General features: G+C 39.4%; 1 protein-coding gene across 1 annotated transcript in view; it reads left to right on the top strand.

The window, feature by feature from the left end:
• Window positions 1–22411, top strand: part of STK39 (serine/threonine kinase 39) — a 267852-nt gene extending 245441 nt beyond the window's left edge. Inside the window, exons 17-18 of the mRNA XM_058549177.1 lie at window positions 11517–11581; window positions 20869–22411. Of these exons, the coding sequence (XP_058405160.1) occupies window positions 11517–11581; window positions 20869–20943 (140 nt within the window). The 3' untranslated portion in view covers window positions 20944–22411. The remainder of the gene's footprint in view (window positions 1–11516; window positions 11582–20868) is intronic.
• The last annotated feature ends 231 nt before the right edge of the window (window positions 22412–22642 follow it).

Genomic DNA, 22642 nt, shown 5'->3' with positions numbered 1-22642 from the left:
AGGCGACAGATGGTGTCTGCTTTCAGGGAGCCCCAGGCTAGCTCCCTTCTACGTAGGGTGACCATATCAATTTATCCTGCAAACAGGGGGTCTCTGAGCATATGGGATGAAAAGGCATCCCTCCAGGGTGATATGTAAACATACCTTCTCCGGCTGCACCCGTTAAGTCATTTTCTTCAGGAACAGCCTTTTAAAAGTAACTGCGCCTCTTAAAGGAGATCCTGATGCTTCTTCAGCCAACTTGTGTCTCCTGGTGCTCTTGGGAGTCAGTGATATAACTGCAGCCCCCAGGGTGGGTGGTAAATATTGACATTTTGTGGTTTACATGGCCTTCTGGAGAAACAAATTCAGTACTTTTTGTTAAACACATGCTCTTTAAAAGTTTATTGGTATTAAAAGTGTTTAATGCAAAATAGAAAAGGATTACTAAATAAGAAAATAAATAGTTGTAGACTGATCCCATACAACAAATCTCAGAACCACTCTAACAAGAATGTTCAGCCTATCTTCTCTCTGCTCCGTGGCAGGACTGGTCAGCTTTTAATTTCTGCACATATTTTATGTGCGCTAACCTCTGATTTCCCAGTGACTCTACCAACTGGTGGCCTGACAGCTTTCTGTGTCTTGCGGGCTGCACAGTGGACCTCAGCACAACCTGCTGGTACCTCAGATTTCTGGCAGGGGCATCAGCATTGCCTGTCTCTCCCTCCACCACCCTAACCAGAGCAGTTAGCTGTCCCTGGTCACTCCGTTTATGTTATCAGCAAATTTCCCATGCTGTCCTTTAAAGAGAGGTGGAGTTACCTTGCATCAGGGCAGGGGGATGGGAGAGGGAGTAGGGGAGAAGGTAATGGAGATGGCCTTTCAGATGTAACCATCTGTTAAAGTGAGGCCTTTTTTCAGTGCATTTGTATCCCACGCTTTACTAGCTAAGATCAAAGCTCAGGTACAAAGTAAAAGTCAGCCAAACCCATCCCAGCTTATTTTCATGCAACAATTAACAATGATTTGTTAAAAAATTAAAAAGACACGACAAATGTTGAATGAGGCACTAGGACAAGAAGCTTCTTAATGAAGTATTTAATTTTTGTATTCCGTAAGCTCTTTTTCACGTTCCTGTGGTAATTTCTCTCTTCATCTCTTATTCTACCATTGATTGTGAAGTTTTTGCAAAAAGTTCCATTTAAACATTTTTCCTTCTTGTTAGAGGCACTATATATCCCACTCAGCCAGTTTTCTTTTACTTGATCCAAACTGATCCATCAAGGATGGTGGAGGAAGGAGGGGCAGGTTAATATTATGTTGGGAACAGTCAAAGTAGGGCTGCTCAAAGAGTGATCTGTGCACCAGCTTGTGCTGAAGTGTCAACCAGCTACGTTATTAAGCACATTGTCTAGTTCAACTGACTTCTTTTTTTTGGTAGCAAGACTTGCTCACTGAAGGAAGCAATGGTTGATTTACATTCTGGAAGCACTCCGTACCTCATGTGGACCGGTAAACATGTTGGCAGCTGGCTACTTGGAGTTTCACTGGTCTAAGGCACAGGGAAGATACTTTTCCAAAGTCTCACATTAAGTATTATGAGCAAGATGAGATTTCAAGTCCTTTATTTTTTAGGCTATGGGCTAACCTAGAGTGAAGTCCCAGTCAACCCTTAAATTGATTTGATTTCTTAAAGAAGTGAATTATTCAGCCTTGTTCTATACCTTTCACTGACTACTAAATCCTTACTTTAAATGCTCTGGAATATATCACAAATTAAAAAAAGAAATAACTCAATAAATGGAGATAAGATAGATGTCTTTCTCTGGGGCAGTGCTGTATAATATAAACAAAAGCCCAGCTCTCTCCCCATCTGCCTGGGCTGCCACATGTGTGAGAAATGTTTCTGTTTGGAAGGCTGCCACTACGTGCCAGGCTCAGAGGCCTTCAGGTTCCTCCACTGTTTGTGCCAGATGGCTCTGCCTCAGTTGGCTGCATTGGCCCATAATTTAAGTAGCATTCCTCATATCAGCGTGTTTACTGTCTGATTAATTTTAACTTTTCCAAAGCTTTTCCCAGTCCAGAAACCACTAGGTTAAATCTCAAGATCTGTATGTCCTAGTAATATGTGACTATTAAAAAACCTCTTTATAAAACAGATCAAGGTAAAGCGAGAGTGCCAAGAAGAAAAAGTTGATCCTATGAAGTTAAGTGTTCCATTTCCCTTTGGCATATTTCCTCTGACTAATTAGAACCTTTCTAAAATTCATATGGTTTGACAAGGTTGTAAAGACACCTTATTTCTGTAAGTGTTTTTGTTTTTAATCAAGTGATTATAGGCATTGAAGGAGACACAATTGTTTTTAGTCTTATCCATAGACTATATGGAGAGCAGTTGCCATGTTGCCTTAATTTGTAGTACTTGCTGCATATGTCTTCCTCAACAGTGGTTGTGAGATTGTCATCAGAATCCTAGGGTATGTTTTGCCTTCATGCCTTATATACATATAGTCTTGTTAATATTTCCAGAATGTGCTCCTGGGTATAAGACTCTTCTTTTGGAATCGAGACATCTAGTATAATTAAATGAGACCTTACTGCTATCGACAGCAAAGACCTGGAAAGGCTTTTCTTTGTGCTTCTAGAAATCAAAATTGGCTGGATTTCCTATGTCTGATCTCTTCTGCCTTCCATGATATGATCATTTTCTTCTCTTCTTTGTTTAATTCTACTCACACTTATGACCTACACATTTAAATCCCACATTTAAAAAAAAAAATGGAAGAGGGTTGAGGTTTCTGAACTGTACAGGAAGCTCTAGGAGATGTTCCAAGATGTGGGCTAATGCTACTTGAGCTCTGTCTGATATATATATATATATGTTTTATTCATTTACTGGATGAACCAGAAGAAGATCTGATAAGTACTCTCTGAACACCTTACCTCTTGGATGAAGAAACGCCTATGGTTCCTGAACAAAAGCTTTTGGTTCTTTTTGGAAAAGCCTACTTAACCCAGAAGAACTACACTTGCATTTGTGGAAATGCTTACTACTTTCATCGTCAGAAAGTGGCAGTAAAAAGACTCCACCAAATATGCACATGGAAAGATGCTCTATTAGGAAAATGCAAATTAAAACTACAATGAGATACCACTACCCATTAATTACAATGGCTAAAATTAAAACAACTGATCATACTAAGTGTTGACAAGTGTGTAAGAAACTGGACCTCGCATACACTGCTGGTGGGAATATAAAAATGGTACAGTCACCCTAGAAAACATCTTGGCAATTTCTTTAAAAGTTAAACAGACATCTACCATATGATCCAGCCATTCTACTCCTGGGTATCTACCCTAGTGAAAGGAATGTATGTCTATGCAAAGACTTGTGCATGAATGTTGATAACAGCTTTATTTATAACAGGAAAACGTGGAAACGACCCAAATGTCCATCAAGAGGTGACAATATAAATGAACTGTGGTATATCCATACAATGGAATACTACTTAGCAATAAAAAGGAATGAGTTATTGATATATGCTGCAACATGGATGGATTTCAAAATAATTACGATGCGTGAGAAAATCCAGGCAAAATGGGTATATACTATGATGACTCCACTTGTATAAAATCTTAGAAACTACAAACTAATCTGTAGTTACAGAAAAAAGATCACTGGTTTTCTGGAGAGAGTAGAAAGAGGGGCAGGGAGGGGAAGGCGGGGGGAATTACCAAGGATCTGTGGACATTTATGGATATGGTAGATATGTTCATTATCTTGCTTGTGGTGATGATTTCGCTGGTGTATACATATGTCAAAACTCATCAAATTGCACACTTTAAATATATGCAATTTATTGTATGTCAATTATTCTTTAGTAAGGCTGTTATAAAAACAAACCAAAGGCCCCACCTCTAAGCTGCTTATATTAGTGTAAGAGGAGATGTTAGTAAGCATTTGGGACAGTGATTGTTAAGATTATAAAGGACATGACCCCATTGAGAATCTTGAAAAAACTACACACCCTCTCCTCAGAAATGTGCACACAAGTTTTGCCTACAATTTAGAGGGTTCCAATACTAAAAACTCCTGGTTAAGACACCTATAGAATTCTTCATATTTTTTGAAGAACCAAAGTACTTTTCAACAGCTGTGTCTACCAAGCAGTAATCCTCTTTGTTTTTCCAAAGCAAGTAAGTTAATTTTTACCTTCATCTCAGATGAATGTTGGATATTCTTAGCCAGATGACTTTAAAGTGTAGCCGTTCTTCATATGGTATTTTTATTTTTTTTTGCTTTCTTCATCCTCATTCTAAAGAGGAATTAAACTGTAAATGTACTGGTATATTATCTCCACCAGCTAAATAAGGCTACAATTTCATTGATTATACCATTTCATTGATTTCAAAGTGAACAATAATAACATAATGATTATTGGACACTTCCATTACCACACGATGGTCCAGTTCATAAAACTCTACCATAAACACCATAAAGGAAATTCAGGATCAAAAGATCAATTTTATGATTATATTTTAAAAGGCAGATTCAATACCTGCCAGTTTATCTATTCCAAACTGCTTCAGACTTCCCCGTTATGCCAAGATAATACTAATAAACTGGAATTTACCCGAACCTTGAGAATGGCAAGTGTATTTCTCTTTCTTTTATTTCCCATAATCCTTTTGTGCTATATGTAAATAATACTAATTACTCAAGTCTGTTTGACATTTTGGTCTCAAAGTCTGCTTGCTTATAGTACCCGTAACATTCCTAAAATCTCTTCTGCTTTTTCTCACCATCCAGAATTCTAATTCTGAGTGAAATGCAAAGAAAATTTACATATAATATACTCATTTCCTCCTTTTCCTCTAATATTTTATTTATCATTTACAGTCTCTTATAAATTTAATAATGGAAATGGCTTCTAAGGTGATTGTACCATGTCTGTCCATGGAGTCTTAAGGTTTCCCAGGGAAAAGATTCAGGGACATAGATTTGCTGGCAAGTAGTTTTTTGAGAAATGCTTTCATGACCAACATCCGTGAGGGAGTAAAGGAATTAGAATTTGGCAGATGGAGGAATTAAATTGCCACTCAACCACAGCAAAAGCCTCAGCTGATCCCCCAGGGAGCTTTGGATCCGAAATAACCCTGGCTATTGTCCTGCTCTGAGGCAGTGGGGCCTTTCTGCTCCATGGCCAGTCATTGGCTGCAGGCTGCCTTTGGTGAGTGGGTCTGGCCTTAGGTTGAGACCACTCTCTTTGGCCAAGGAGAATTCCCAAAGAGAGATGAAGCTGAGAGTTATCAGCCACCAATAACGCCAGCAGATGGGAGGACAGTTGCCTGTTTCCTGAAGAGAAGGTCTGGACTGCACACCACAGTGTCCACTACAGTCCACCTCTTGTACTGCTTGGATCTACCTGGGAATAGTTTCTCCAGGAGTGGTTGGTCTCTTTTCCTGGGGAAGAGCTTTAAGAGGGAAGGTTAGTAGTATGACTTTTAGTCCCCAGTGATGTGCATCATGTCCATCCTCTACTCTCCCTTGTGGATTCCCTTTGTCTGGGCTCCCACCTATGCTAGTCTGGGTGGTTTACCTGGGGAGTGACCTAGACTCTCATCTCTGAAAAAAAAAACAAATGAAAAATGGCCAGTCTTGCTGGCTGGTTCCTTATAGAGGAAATGGGGTGGAGGTAGTAAAGATGAAAAGAAGTAAACAATTTCAAATATTGAGTAAAGGCAAAACTGTTAGAAATTGCTGATGGGTTAGATGTAACAGATGAGAGGAATAGATCATCAAGATAAATCCTAGGTTTCAGTTCAAGATGGCAATGTAGGAGGATCCTGAACTCACCTCCTCCCATGGGCACACTGAATCTACAGGTACATATGGAATAGTTTCCTCTGAAAGAAAGCCAACATCTAGCTGAGAAATTCCTACATTTCAGGTGAACGAGAAAAGACCCACAACAAAACAGGTAGGAGAGGCGGAGACACAGTCTCGCCGTAAACTCTATCCCTGGTGCAGTAACCTACAATTGGGAGGTAACTCACAACTCCAGGCTCTTTCTGAGAAGTAAAGGATTTGAACCCCACATCTGGCACCCCAGCTTTAAAGGCCTGCGCCTGAGACACGAGCTCCCAAAACATCTAGCATTGAAAGCCAACAGGGTTTGCGACCACAAGACCCACAAGGCTATAGCGAACTGAGAAATGGTTCTTAAAGGGCTTCCGTGGACTCACTATGGCTGCACCCCAGGGCCCAGTGTGTGGTAATGGATGTTAACTAGACTTATTATGGTGATCATTTCATAATATATACATACATTGAATCAATATGTTACATCTGAAACTAATATAGTGTTATAGGTCAGTTATATCAAGTAAAAAAGAGAGAAAAATGGCTAATCTTTAAAGTGATAGTTGCCTAGGATACCCAGTATTCATTTTAGATGAGTCAAGAGTTAATTTATTTGTTTTGGGAAAACAAATGGGATTATTGCTTAGGAGATTTCTAAGATATGAATAATTCTTCTATAAGAGGGTCTTAACCTGGGGTTTTTAGAGTCTTGGAACCCTCTAAATTGACACTCACTATATGGCGGGCACTAGGAACATAGCAGTGAACAAGACAGACACAGTTCCCGCACTCGCCGGAGCTTATGTTCTGGGTATGTGGGAGTAAGTGAAGGGCCATACCCAAAATAATTCATACATACATAGCATGTCTGGTGGTGATAAGCGCTATGAAAAAGAAAAATCTTGGATAAAGAAATAGAGAGTGAGGCAGTGGTCGGGATGTTGATAGGGTAGCCAGCGACATTTGAGCAGAAACTGGAAGGAAGGGAGGGAGGCAGTCACGGAGGAGGAGCGTTTCCAGCAGAAGGAATGGTAGGTACAGAGGGTCTTGAGTGGCAGCCTGCTTTGAATGCCCAAGGATCAGCATGAAGGCTATTGTGGCTGGAGCAGGGGCAACAAGAATAAATGGTGAGGGGTGAGTCAGAGATGGAGCAGGAGGCCTGACCAGGTGGGTTTTACTCTGAGCTGGAAAGCTATGAGAGAAGAGAAAAGTAGCATAGTCTGATTACATGTTAGAAGGCTCATCAGCCTGCTGGGTGGAAGCTAGGCCACTGAGGGACTAGGATGGAAGCAGGGAGGCAATTGGCTATTATACAAGTCTAGACAAGAGATAATGGTGGCCATACTTGGGTAGTAGCAGTGGAGGTCATGAGAATTTATCAGTCTCTGTATATGTGGATATACTTCAAAGATAAACCTTTTGCAGAGATGAATAAGATTTTGTCTTGGTTATCAAAGAATTTGAATCTAGTGGGGAAGTCAGATCTGTAACGGATTATTCAGCACACAATGTAAGAGTAGTGGTAGAGGTTTAGAGGAGGGGGGTGTTTATGGAGCCCTTCCCTGGGAAACGCCAGGGTAGGAAATGGCGAAAAATAAACTGGAGAAGTAGGTTAGGCAAGACCACGGAGGGTCTCATAGCCCACATTGGAAACTGGGACTTTATCCTGACATTGATGTGAATAATTAAACGATATCACCCAAGGGGGCAACACATTCCAATTATGACACAGACTCTCCAAGTAACTCTGGTGAGTGTAAGAAAGAGGGCTTGTGAGGAGTTAAGGATGAAAGACAACAAAGCCAGTTAAGATATGCAGTTGTCCAGGGTACAGATAATAAGCTAATATTTATTATGCACTTGCTATACATCAAGCATTAGTCTGAGCACTTTATGTGAATTAACTCAATTAATCCTCAAAACAACCCTATCAGGTAGGCACTATTAATATCTACATTTTACAGATGCGTAGACTCAAGCACGAAGAGGCTAAGTAAACTTGCCCAAGTTCATGGGCCACAGCTCTAAGCAGGAGGCAGGATTTGAACCCAAGCATTCTGGCTGGAGAATTCAGGCTCTCACACACTATGCTACACTCATCTCTTGAAGATAAGAGCCAGAGATTTAGAGAAAGTAACAGGGCAGGTCTCTTCTATTTTGTCCCAAGCTGAATTGTTAATTAGCCATAATTTTGCATTAGTGTGATAGTAGTATCCATAAGAAACCCTCCGTCATATCATCTCCTCTTCTCCTTATTTAGAGCTTGGGTTCTCTTTTGGCATCCATGTCTCTTTCTTTCTTTGCAATCTCATGTTGCCTTTCTGCAGCAATGCAGTGTACGGAGCAGATGCTCAGGGTGTGTCTGTGGATAAAACAATATGGCAACGTCATCACCTTGTCAGGTAACTCATGTCTACGCTTCTGTCTTATCTCAGAATTTCTTACTAAAGGAATACATCAGACCTGGTGTTCATTGTGTGCTTTTCCCCACATTTTTTGTTTGGGAATAGCTCAAATTAAATAAATTAACTCACTGCCACCAAAACATCAGTACCATGTGAGATTGTTGTGAAATCCACTGGTATCTAGGGAGAAAGGTGTATCTTTCAACTAATCACTTGGAATACAAACACAGACTGTAAATAGTCGTTATATAACTGTTACTTTTCTAACTGTCAAAATGTGGAGAATTTGAGTAGTACAAGGAGTTTATAGAGAAAACAGTTTCTGGAGACTGTCTGACTTAGTTTGCCAGAGAAATGTCGGCTCTGCTGCCTTGCCTCTGACAGATTACCCCCAGACAATCTTATTTCCTTCTCTGGTTAGGTTCAGAGCGATATTGAGCCTCACCGTCTTTTTCCTGTGATTGTTAATGATATTATTACAGTTTCATGAAGCACAATACTTACCGTACCTTAGGCCAAATGTTAGCCAAAAGAGCTGATGGAAACTTCTTGCCCTGACAGGGATTCAAGCCGAAAGTGTGACGCAGGGACACCAAAATAGCAAGAAACAGATAGCTCACACAAAGGCATCATGTAGTCCCAGTGATAGGGCAAGGGGGCCATGATCCCTGGGGCCTCAGTGAGTAAATTTTGTGTCCTGTGTGGCCAAAAGACAGAGAAAGCACATGTGACTGAAGACAGTGGGCTGGGGAGGAGGGAAGAGACAAGCTCAAGGAAGATAACCAGAGTTTGCGCCAGAAACCAGGGGAATGAGTTTTATTTGGGAAAACCAAGAGGGATTGGAAATGAGTTGATGGCCACTGAGTAAGCAGAGTTCAGAAGCCCCATAGTTTTTGGAAACTAGAGTACCTTAAAACGTGAAGTTCAATGTTATCAGCACATATTTGAGAAGCTCTAAAGTAACATCCAGCCCTACCCAGCCCTTCCTTCTCAGCTCACGTTCCAGGTAAGGAGCATTTTTATTTTTGAAATCCAGGTGCACAGTCAGGAGAAGGGGGAAAACAGTGACACCGATCTTTTTAATGAGCATTGCTACTGGAAGAGAAATCAGCATCACCCTGAATTTTATGTGATGTCAGTTAAGTGAAGGTATTTTATAGCACTTTACAACAAATTAGAATCAACTAAATTGAAAATAAGCCTAGCAGCTGGGATAAGTAATCAGGTAAGTGGCCAGTTTTGCTATTTTTGCTTTGAGCTGAAGACAGAATTTGAATTTCTAATGTCCCAGAGGTGTAGGATTCACAATTGGGGAGCAAGCTTTCTGGGATGATTGTTTAAGATGCTAGCAGCTCAGTCTTGCCCTTCAGTCTACAACTTGCTTAGCCATCTTCCTTGGAAATTGGCCCTAGCACGTATGTGTGTACACCAGAGAGAGGGTTGTGAATTAGTGTAGGAGAGAGCGCTGCTTTTGGCTGCATATTAGAGAGCAGCCTGGAAATAGATGACCCAGAACAAGGCAGTAAATCATCCACATTAACTGAGAGTGTCTAATGAAAGGACTGAAATTTGTATGAAGACTTTATGGCCACTCATGAAATAAGCCCAAATCAGAGGAACTATTAGAACACTTTTATGTTTTAAGAAAATGGTGACTGTGTTCAGTTGCTGCAATTTGCATATAGTCAGAATGCCCTGACATCATAAATACTGGCTTTGGTGGACAGAATTTTACAGCAGAGCTTTTCACTCCGTGAGCCAATGTTTCTTGCACCCATTACTAGATGATTTTAATGTCTGAAATATGTTCAGGAAACTGTTAAGGAGGCCAAAAGAAGCTTGGCGATGGTAACCATACTAAGGTTGGTGGCCCAAGGTATAACTGATGTGTAAGTTTGCTTGTGTGGGCAAAAGAAAGGGAGAAAAAGATGAGGGGAGAGAAGGGAGTTACCATAAATGAAACTTTGCAGATCGCTCAGAATGGAAGTATTAAGAGGGCAACAGATGAAGATAAAATGATGCTTGTAATTATGGTTTATAAAGAGAAATAGGCCATACCAAGTATATAATTTTCAGTTTTTTTCCTCCTCTGCAGCTGTTGGATTAAATGAAAAAAACTAATCTGCACAAAATCCGTGTATCTAGGTTGTTTTCAGTCAACCTTAGAGAAACAAAATTTGCACAGATTTCTTTCTACTCTCTACTTACAAACTTTCTGCTTGAAACACTTTTCTCAAAAGACTTATGTTTACTATTTTATCTTAATTTTTTAAAAATATTCAGATAACTTTTCAGATACCTAATTACTGAAGCAGCAGATAATTTACTCATGAAAAATAAAGTGATGAACAGGACCATCTCCCCTAATTTCTTCAATAGTACTAACTTCTCCTTCCCTAACCAATAGCACTTACTTGACTTTCGGTACTTTGTACTTGAGGTTTGGATATGGAAAGAGCAAGGTTTTAAATTTCCATCATCGTCACCTTTTGATAATTCTGTTCATAAGCAGTACCCTAAGCCAAAGGAGTGAGCAGGGAAAGCTGACTTCTTTCCTAGAGCATCAAATATGTCATGGCACCAAGGATGATCCTTAGGTCCCTGATGAATCCGGCTAACACTGAAAACATGTCTTCACCATTGAGCTCCAGAGTGACAGCCTCTAGTGCTCGCCCCTGTTCAGCCGACTCGGGTATTGCTCTAGGTGGCACTGCACTGGTTTGACAGATCATTGTGCTCTGAAAGCATGAAAACATGTGTCCGAGTCATAGAGGTTATCCACTGTATTTTGTTGCTTTGATAAAAATGGGTGCAGAGAATTGAGTGAATTTATAGGACAGGAGTTCAAATGTACTGACCTATTTTTCCAGAGAAACCATTCTTTGCAATACCTCTCCTCTTTGTTTTGCACTGCCCTCTCCTGGCTACTAAATATCTTAGTAACGAGTGTTGAGAAAAACCAAGTGGTAGAAACAGTAGGGGCTGCTATCATTTCTACTTTCCATTAGAAAGTAATTTCTTAGTGTATTTTCTGAAATGTGGAAGTCAACGTATAGTGATTAATTCAGATGTGCTGAAGGTATAAGCTGTTGTAGAAAATGTCTGTATGAGAGTAATTTGGTCATTTATATGGACTTTGTAATGTCTGTGAAAGAAATGATTTTGCAGCTTATGGCATCATTCGTCAAATTTTCTGAATCATTGATGTGAAAATCCAATGTTATTGGAAATAATTTGGACACTTTTTTTCTGTTTGTATTTTACAGTGGCTGCTAATTTACAGAAGATTGTAGATGATCCCAAAGCTTTAAAAACATTGACATTTAAATTGGTAAGTAAAAAGTTATTGAAAGAAGGTAAATATTTTATATGCTGTGCCAGGAAGGAAGAATAATATGTTTTAGTAAGCTGCTCTGTGATTTCATTGTTATTTTCTTTGGGATCCATTTTTGCATTCGTCATTTGCCTCTTCAACGTTTGGGAACATTTTCTGATCATGACCGGAAATTTCCTCTTCCATGAACATAATTTGTTCTTTTACCATCACATCTTTAACTAAGAGTGGCCATTTGAGAAGTCTTGAAGCCTGTACCATTTTTCTTGCAGTTTATATGGCAACTTGATGATATAGACAAAATTAAACTTAATTCCAAGCAACATTCTTAATAAAGCTTTCCTGAAGCAAAAGCCAAGTGGTTCTAACTTTTAAAAATTGAGGCTGATTGTTGTAGAAATGGTTTAGGTAACTGGAAGAGATTGTAGAACTGCTCACTGAAGGCTAGTGAACAAAGGCATAACATTTTAACTCGCAGTCACAGATTCTCCTGGAGAAGAGATATTCCAGCAGTTTTTCTGCACTAGCAGATTTTAAAGTTAAGAACTAGGGTGGCCACAGAGATATAGAATAGTAAGCACTCTGGGGTCATTGTGAAACCAAGAGATGGTGACTATGGCCGGAAATGGAGAGAAATCCAAATAGTCAAAAGTGACTATTTTCCTGAAAGTTTTAGCAAACAGTACATTAAGTGACTCATTTTAAAATTATAAATTATGGGGCTGGCCTGGTGGCGCAGCAGTTAAGTGCACGTGCTCTGCTTTGGTGGCCTGGGGTTCGCAGTTTGGGATCCCGGGCATGCGCCAACACACTGCTTGCCAAGCCGTGCTGTGGCGGTGTCCCACATAAAGTAGAGGAAGATGGGCACAGATTAGCCCAGGGCCAGTCTTCCTCAGCAAAAAAAAAGGAGGAGGATTGGCATCGGATGTTAGCTCAGGGCTGATCTTCCTCATGTATAAAATTATAAATTAATCCATTCAAGGGCCAGTCAGAATGCTGAAAGCAACTTACGATCTAGATGACCAAAACTTTGCTGCACACAACATATATTGATGATCTGTCTCTTTTATTTCTCATGAAAATTTAATGGAAAACGTGTGTGGAAAAAATGCTAAATGATTAGTTACAGTAAATGTTAGCCTGGTGCTAATTAACTTTCTGGGTCTTGTTTCTCATCTAATTTCAGATGGCTAGGCTGTATGATAAAAGAAAAACACAAAGATGTTCACAAAAAGAATTTATCTGAAGACATTCATTTTGTTTTGATAATAAAAGAATATTTCATTCAGACATAGATTGACAAATTAACCAATTGAAAAATTCATCTTCTGGCTTGGGACTCTTCTGTCACCCCTGTTATGTTTCTAATTCACCTACATCTTTGTAAATATATTCCATTTATATGAGAATATATTGATGAGAAAATGGCACCCTGTGTCATCATTTCAAGCCAATGTTAATGTTTCTTTATTTGTTTTTTTATACCATAAAAAAAGGAGTTACAACATATCATCTCCAGGACATTTTCCTAATTTTGAATATGTAAACAGAAAGATAAGAGATTAAAACTTTCATGCTGGCGTATTCCCACTGTCCTTAAACTTGCTGACCTATAAAACAGGAATAGGAACTCTGGCCCTTTCCTACTACTGAAGGTTTTGTAAAAACACCTTATAGTCTCTAGATAAAGGGTAAGAATAATATGAAACTCCTCCTTGTTTCCTATGCTAATCAATTAATTCCCTGGATTCTCTCTTGCCTCTGTCCTCTCTCTTCATCCCTATTTCCAGCACACTAGTAGAATCCTCTTATATCTTCTGAAGCTGGTCTTCCTGTCTACAATTTGCCAGCCTCCAGCTCTGTTTACCACACTGAGGCTATAGCAGGAGTAATTCTTCCTTAATTCCAAAATGCTCCAGTACTTTAATGGTTCTCCGCTGTCCTTTTCTAATCTCAAACCCCTGCGCATGGCTAAGGAAACCCTCCCTCATCAGACCTCCCTCTAGGTCTTCTGCTTTACCTTTGTCTCCTCTCCCATTCTCTCTCTCTCTCTCTCTCTCTCTCTCTCTAGTTCTCTGTCTCCTCGTGTTTTCATCTGCTGGCCCATTGTATGAACTTTCCCCTCTAACTAAAATATTCTTCCCTCCCAGCTTCTCCCGACCTCCTCTTTGTCTTACCAATGCCTACACATGTTTCAATTTTCTGCTTAAATTTCTGTTTCTCCAAGAAGCTTTCTCTGACATCCACTCCTGGCTTAGGTGCTCCTCCTATATTTTCCCCCACAAGGCTTATAGTATACTGAAATTGTGTAGAATCTTATTCATGTCTTTAATAAATCTAGAGGCTCCAAGTAGGCAGGGACTTCTGTCTTGGATCCCCCAGTGCCTGGCACAGTGGCTGGCACGTAGCAGGGACTTGATCATCATTAAAATACATCAGAATAATACAAACCCCATTTAGAAAAACTTCAGCCATCGTTACTTATTTTTCCTTTACATTTTTTAAATCTCTGTAAAATAATTAGGATTGTGACTTCTGCTTCATGCTCTCTTTCTACAGAATCTCTTAAAATTCCTTGGCCTTGCCTGCAGAAGTAATAATAATCACTATTTCTTGTGCATCCACTGTTTGCCAGGCAGTGCATGAGGTGTTTTACGGAGTTCTCTCAGTTAGTTTAGTCCTCGTGATCCCACGAGGTGGTGGTATCATTAGGTCCATTTTACGTCTTGGGAATTGGAGGCTCTGTGGAGTTAACCTGTCCAGGAGCATACAGTGCAGAAGCTATGAATTCAACTCTGCTCTAGCATCTCAGCCCATATCCAGCCAGGACCCTGCAGCCTTATGGTTTTATAGTTTCCTGTTTCTTTGTGGATTCACGCTTTTTGATGACTGGATGCATTTACACTGGTTAGGACCAAATCTCCTTTGTATGTTACAGCAGATTGAGTAATATTGGCCTGTCTGGCACAGGAGTCCTGCAGGAGAACCCACACACCTTTTCCCTTCCCCTTATGGTTTGAGAATGGGGTGATGTGGTGTTCCCGGTAAATGGAAATGGATGGCTTTTTCCTCAAAGATAGTTAAAGATGTTAAATAAAGCCAAACTCAGGAGTGACCTTCTATTTCTGTCACTTAACTCTCTGTCCAGCCCTAGTTAAAACCTGAGAAAGTTTCTTTGCTATCAGTTGCCAGCCAGTTTGAGATCCACTTGACAGAGCTAATTTCAACTGAATGTTGGCCTCATCTTCTGTAGGACGCTAACATCCTGGGAAAACCACAGAGATTCAAATGTGTTTGCCTTCATTCATCAATTTGGTTATTTTATTGAAGAATAAAAGATCAAAGTATTTCAGAGGCATTTTTCCTCATAAGCACTGGTGCTCATGGTCCTTTTATTTCTCAGCATTTATCATTTTAATCTTAGAGCTTTCTTTGCTTTCCAGAGGACTGTCAGGTGCCTGAAAACTGTCTAAAGCAGAATAACATCTTGATACTGTGGATGCTCAAGGAATGGTGGGAAAACTTTAAAAAAATTACTGATGCCCACGACCTACACCAAGTATCCAAACTTAATTGCTCTTGGTGCAGCCTGGGCTTTGCGTATGTTGAAAGCACCTCCTGGTGATTCCAGTGTTGAGCAAGGCTGGGAAGCTGACTCAGTCGCCAATCTCTTTCCTCTCCCCGCTCCCACCACTATGGGAAATATTTGGCTCAAGTTCAAAAAAGTGTCTTTTTTTATATTGTATATCTGCTTATATAAGAGAACCAGTGGCTCACGGGGCAAGGATATTGGTTGTATAAAGAAGTGCATTTACTTTTTTCTCAGCCCAGTGATATCTTTAACTTCATTTGATGGATAAGATAATAAGTATGATTTCCATTGTTGGCATGGTCAGGGGCAGTGAGATCAGAAACCTTTTTTAATCACTTTTTACAAAGTAGTTCAGGCATAGAGGACATTTCAGCTCAGGTATTATGTGCTTTGGGTTTGATATATAGGTACTGTATTATTGTTGTTGTAAGCCTTGAAACAAGTCTTCATAAATGTTCTTTAAGTCATTTTTTAATTTGCTGCCTTGCAGTTTCATAACGTGAGTGAGTCTTGCTGCTTTCAATGTAGAATTTTTGAAATTGCATTAGTGAAAATATGAAATAAGGTATTTAATTTGCCCTTGAAGATAGAATTATAAGTACATGTAATTAACATCCAATTGGTACACATTTACACGAGCATTATAGATTTCAGTTACTGAAGTGTAATAACATGCATTGCAGATAGCAATTTCATAAACATTTTGGCAATTAATGACTAAAGGGCCTTATTTTTAGAGGCTTTCAGCATAGGCATAGTTGAAGGCTGCATGACTAAGGCGACATTTCCCAAAGTACAGGGAAGGCCAAGACTGAAATGAGATAAAAACTACCTAAGAGTATTTAGACAAAGAGCTTAAGGGAAACTGTAAGTTCGGGAAGGTCCATGTAGCAGCTCTGAGCCTCCTGCTCCAGTCTGAAACAGTGGTTCTCCAAGTCTGGTCCCCAGACCTGCAGTGTCGGCTTCACCTGGAAACTGGAAACTTGATAAAAATGTAATTCTATGGCCCCATCCCAAGCCTAGGGAATCAGAATCTCTGGGGAGTGGGGCACACAGGAATCTGTGTTTTACAAGCTCTCCAGGTGATTCTGAAGCAGGCTAAAGTCTGAGAACCACTGCTCTAAAGGAAACTTGGAGGGTCACACTTTGGGAAGCACTAGGGTAGGACAGTGGTTCTCAAACTCTACTGAACCTTTGGATCACCTGGGGAGCTCAGAAGATCCCTGTGCCCAGCCCACTCCCCAGACCAGTTCAATCACAACCTCTGGGGTGGACACGGGCGGTATGTTTTCAAACTCTCTGGGTGGTTCCAAAGGTTTGTGGTGGAGGGAATCCTTGTGATTGACGCTGGACAGCTCCTCCACGGGGCGTAGGCTGCATCTCCTGGTCTGGCAGGAGGGGTGAGGAGTTGGGGGTTTTCAGGAATCAGCATACAGATACTTGAGTGAGAGCAGGCATGGTGTTACACTGTCCTGCGAAGTTCCTGATAATGTGTTCATTTTCCTTTGAAGCTGAGGTTCACGAAGTGTGAGTCTTGGACATCTGGGGTTCCTTAAGACCCTTTTAGGGGATCCTGGATATCAAAACTTTTCGTAATATACTAAGATGTTACTTGGCCTTTTCCATTGTGTTGACATTGGTGTAAGAGCCATGGTGGTTAACACTGCTAATGTCAGCACAAATCAAGGCAGGAACATCAAACTGTACTAGCAGCCATCGTGTTCTTCAAAGCACTCACTCCATCACTGTAAAAAATAAAAAATTAAGATGCAAAAAAATGCCAGATTCACTTAAGAATTTCCTAATAAGGCAAGAAACATTATTGATTTTATTAAATCTCCACTTGAGGACACATCTTTTTAATACCCTGTGTGATGCAATGGAAAGCACTTCTTCAGTAGACTGAAGTCCACTGGTTGTCTCCAGGAAAAGCAATTGTGAGAGTGTTTGAGTTGTGAGCTGAACTAACCTTTTTCTTTTTTTTTTCTCGTGAAACACCATTTTTACATGAAAGAATAACTGATAACCTATGGTTATTCAGACTAGGGATTTGGTAGACATTTTTTGCAAAATGAACCAAGTAAGCCTGACACCTCAAGGAAAACACCTGACAATATTTGTTGTCAATGATAAATTTCAGCTTTCAAGCAAAAACAAGTTTTCCAGAATCCTATATCTGCCACTGTAAGCTTCACAGACCCTCAGGACTTAAAGACTTTTCTGATGAGATTGGTGATGGGTAATATTAATAAATATGATTTGTTGACATTTTATAATGAAACATTGATATTGTATAATGAAATATGTCAACATTTGGAAGATCTGCATAACTCAGTGGTGCTGAAACCTCATACATGGCTAAAAGATCTGTTCCAAGTGCAAGAGAGACCAATGGATTTTAATTTAACAGAGTATGAAATGTTCAATGCTATGGTTTCATATTCCACATTGCAACTAAGTTTCAAGAAACTACCACTTGGCAAGTTTTGGCATAGTAACAGACGATATCCACAATTATCTAGAAAGGCTATTAAAATATTCTTTCCTTTTCTGACTTCAGTCATGCACCGCATAACAACGTTTCAGTCAATGACGGACCACATATATGGCAATGGTCCCATAAGATTAGTACCATATAGCCTAGGTGTGTAGTAGGCTATACCATCTAGGTTTGTATAAGTATACTCTATGATGTTCACAGAATAAAATTGCCTGACAATGCGTTTCTAAGAACTTATCCTCATTGTTAAGTGACACATGACTGTACATATTTGTGAGAGGCTGGATTTTCATTATGATCTTCAAGGAAAACAATAAAAGCAATAGACTGAATGCAGAAGCAGGTATGAGAATCCAGCCATCTTCTATTAAGCAAGACATAAAGGGATTTGCAAAAATGTAAAGCAGTGCCACTCTTCTCAAATTTATGTTTTGTTCTGGGAAACTATGGTTATTTTTCATGAATATTTTATTTGTGTTATGTAATGGGTTTATTATTATTATGTTTAATGAATTAGTAAGTGAATATTTTAGAAATTTCTGAGTTTTAAGTCAGTATAATAAATATAGCCTACATAAACATGTTTTACATTTTTAAATACAATAATTGTATTACTTTAAAAATGTTTAAAATATTTTTAAAATTTCTCAGTTTTAATTTCTAAGACAATCAGTACAATAAACATAAGCTTTTGGAGTCCTTGATCATTTTTAAGAGTGTAAAGGGCTCCTGAGACCAAAAAGTTTGAGAATTGCTGCTTTAAGGGTCTCTGGTCTCTTTTCTCTAGATTTCAGGATCATTTGCATATTGCCCTCATTAGTGTTTTGCAGGCTACAGTGAGAGAGACGAGGACTCAGTCTTGGTTAAGAGAGAGCTAGCGAGGTAGTGGGGAAGGGAGGGCTGAGTGCCTTGAAGCAAAGCCAGACAACCTGGGCTGTGCCTCTTTGCCGGGAAACAAAACCTGCCAGTGTAGCTGGGCGAGGTCCTGGGGATGCAGGGTGGGAAATGGGCTCCCAGAAGGCTCCCTACGCGAGGTACCCACAGTAACCACTGGCTTGATCACCCACTCTCATTGTAAACTCTCACCTTTATCACTCTTCACAAGAAGGATTTAATATTTTTCTTTTGTTTCTAGTCTATTTAACGACGATTGGATATTTTATTTTTATTTCTAGTCATTTTAAGCTCCTGACATTCACATTGCAGATTTCTGCTGTAGCTTTCAGATGCATTGATGTGCTTCCCACTTGCCAGTCTGACCTTGTCATCACCAGCAGCAAGAGTTTGTCCTCAGATGTTTGGCAGTTGTCTGTTAATTACACAAATTGACTCTGCCCCCATTCAGTGGGTTGAGTAAATGATGTTGTTAGCAATAGCTACAAGGAGAGAAGAAGGGGAGGTTTAGGAAGATAGATAAAGAACCAGTGGTAGTGGAACAAGAAAATTGGTAGGGGAGGTGAACCTTACAGTATCAGTATGACAAGCACCAGAAAATATCTCAGCTGAAAAGCCTTCTATACCTGTACTACTTTGATAAAAGTGATTAAAAAAAAAAAAGGAGCGTTTCTGATCTTGCTGCCCCTGGCAATGCAATCAATGAAAACTGTACTTTCCTGAATATCTAATCTGTCAAGTAAAACTAAGAAATCTTTAGACAGGCACAAAGCAAATTCTTTAAATGTTAACTAATATTCCTGCTCTTTAGGCTACGGATTTTCTTATATAAGCAAAACTACTCACACTGAATGTTATGTTAAAGATAATTATTTAAAAATATTCAAGTTATGTTCTAATTAGCTTCTTACTTTAAAGGAAAATGCCGGGGTTGACAAAGGGCCAGGTTTATGTACTGTGTTTTTTGAAGCAGCGCTAAGCAGGTTCATTGTGATGATTGGAAAGAGCTTTTTTTCCCTAGGAAACTAATTGTTTTGACAATAATTTAGCAGGAATTAGGCCAAGAAAAGGTTTGTATGGCCCTTTGGTAATTAATTGCCTATTCCCAGTCATTCATCAAACTTTTTTCTCCTCACTTGTGGCACTTACATAATGTCCAATTCTGACTTATGTGCTATAGAGAGAAGAGACAGCTTAGAAGACAGAGAGGAGAGCTTAGAGTGGTGATCTGAGTACTGTGTGTGTGTGTGTGTGTGTGTGTGTGTCTGTGTCTGTGTCTGTGTGTGTGTAGGAGAGACAAAGAGAAGTGAGAAAGAAAATAAAAATAACTTATGAATTAGGACCAGTGAGAGGTTTGATGGGCAATGGCTTATTTCCAGTTCCTTTTGATTCTGAAGTCAGAAAAATAATAAAGTATTTGACATACTATAATTTGGGCCAATTTTAGGCTATAAGTATGTCCTAAATTATTACAAACAAAATTGTTATGAAAAAAAATCTGTTATGGTACCTTTCCCTGTAAAAATTACTCATTGGTGGGCCAGCCCCGGTGGCCTAGCAGTAAAGTTTGGCACGCTCCACTTCGGTGGCCCAGGTTTGGTTCCCAGGCACAGACCTACACCCCTCATCTGTCAGCTGCCATGCTGTGGCGGCGACCCACATACAAAATAGAGGAAGATTGGCAGCGGAAGTTAGGTCTGGGTGAATCTTCTTCAGCAAAAAAAAAAAAAAAAAAAAAAAAAAAATTTGCTCGCTGGTATTTAAATAACAGTTGTCTACCTGAGCCATTCCGCTACTACGTGACCACTTTTTTTCTGGCCAGTTTTACAGAGGAGATGATTTTGGTAAAAACCAAATTACTCCTGAGTGACCTGTTAGATCTCTTCTGCTCACTTTCATAGTATTCTTGTAAAAATCATTATTAAGGAGCTCTAATTATAAAGTATATTTAAAATCACTTTATTGAGTTGTTGAAAATTTGTACATGGTACCTTGGCAGTCATAGCATTCATTGGCAGTACCAAAGCTGTGAGCTGAGGACTGTGGTGTTTTAATGGGTAATAAATCCCTTCTCCCCTATTTTGATGATGACCAGATTTCCCAGGGCAGTTAGCACCCAGAAGTCATTCAAGAGAGTGATTCGTAGGATCTCTCCGGGGAGAGATGGGACACGTGGCCTTATACAGATTGTGCCCTTATACAGATTGTGCCCTTACACAGATTGTGCCATCACATGAACATGTCTGTAAAAACCAGCAGTGACAAACCAGCACTGAAGGTTTCTTTTTCCCTTCTCAGGCTTCTGGCTGTGATGGATCGGAGATTCCCGATGAAGTGAAGCTGATCGGGTTTGCTCAGTTGAGTGTCAGCTGATGTATGTCCCTTGACCTCGCCCTGATCTGTCATGCCTCCCTCACTGCACTCCCCTCAACCCTGCCCTCTCCACTTCCTCCCACCCCCTCACTCCCAGTTCCCAGCAAAATCAGAAGATTGTGAAGAGGCCAGCTTTGACGAAATGGGATAAAAAAGAATTTTTTTAAACTTACAACACTCCGAGTTCTGCTTTATTCTCTAGCAATCCCCAGTATGAGAACAAGCAAATGCCACAGCTGCACGACTGTTGCTAATTTTTCCCAAAGCTATTTAATATTCCTAGCAATCAATTTGGATATCCCTTAAGTGAAAAGAATCTGAAATAACACTCAGGTGGTCCTATTTATTGGCAACAAAAGGAATTTTTTCTATCGGAAGCCTATTTCTTCTTTCCTTGTTCTTTCTGTTATAATTCTTTAATTGTACATCTGACAATACTGCCTCTTATGTTGTATTTAGAAATTAATATACTTATAAAATTAAGATTTATTAGCCAAACTTGAATTCTAGTTTTAAAACTGTGAATTTTATTTTTCATATATTTATGCATTACACACCTTAGCTATAAGGAAAAAAACGTTTTTGATTATATGCTTCTTGTAGTTAATCTCTTGTTATTTAAACGAAAAGTTTCGGGTCTATCTTTGGAGTATTTATAACTTCTGATTTTTGAAATGACTGAATTAGGAACTAGGATGCTTATTCTTTGGGTTTGTTTGCCTAAAAACCAATCCACAATCTGATTGTTTCTTGGGGAGGGAGGTGCCTTGCAAACTTTCATATTAAGAATGTGCCTGAGGCTGCTTTACTCTGGAATGGTCTCAGATCTGAAATCTCCTCTACATAAAGTGGCATATGTTAAGTTTTGCTTCATTGGAACATTTAGAATGCTCTATAAAATGTTGCCATTCTTTAGAGTGCTAATTATGTACCCATCTCTGATTTGACTTCTCCTTACGTGATAGAATTTGTTGTTCCAAAGGTGATAAACTTGAAAATACCAGAATCTGAGTTTTACTTGAAATTCTGCAGAATACCCAGATGGAGTGGAAAATAATAGAAAGGGTTTTGTGCAATGACTAAAAAGGTAAAATGCTGTTAAGTTTCAAGAATAAATACTTTCAACCCAAGTAGCCCTTTGCTTGACTATATATTATGGAATAATAAACCTTAGGATTTTCAAAATTGGAGTCTAAACTTTCAGGGAGGTGGTGGGCTCCCGGGATGGTACCATTTGCTCTTTCCTAGCTAACCCTAGATATGGCAGCTCTTTAATGTACTTTAAAAAGCAAATATATATTACTAAGGAAAAAAAGTTATTTATAATTGCCTTGTCATAATTGTTAAGGTGTTCTAGAGCCATTTGCATACAATTTAATGTAATTTCATTCCATTCTCTTGTTTACACAACGATTACTCAAAGATGACTGCAAAGGTAAAAGGAAAATAAAAGTGTATTGCACAAAGAGATTGTGTCCCATTGTTCTGTTCCTCCTTTTGGTATCATCTGCATTGCTGCTGTGATATTTAGCACTTCAATAAAATGCCTAGTGAGAATTAATGAGTGAAAAGTGCCCTAGAGGAAGAATAAGGCATCTACCCAGTCACAGAGAATCAGGTTTAACAAATAACTAGAATTAGCTGGAGGAGGAAATGAAAGACCAACATTCACACTCCACGCAGACAGACTGTCTGTGAG

This window comes from Diceros bicornis, chromosome 10 (assembly GCF_020826845.1).
Source record: "Diceros bicornis minor isolate mBicDic1 chromosome 10, mDicBic1.mat.cur, whole genome shotgun sequence".
NCBI lineage: Eukaryota > Metazoa > Chordata > Mammalia > Perissodactyla > Rhinocerotidae > Diceros > Diceros bicornis.
This window is presented reverse-complemented; position numbering and strand designations above follow the sequence as displayed.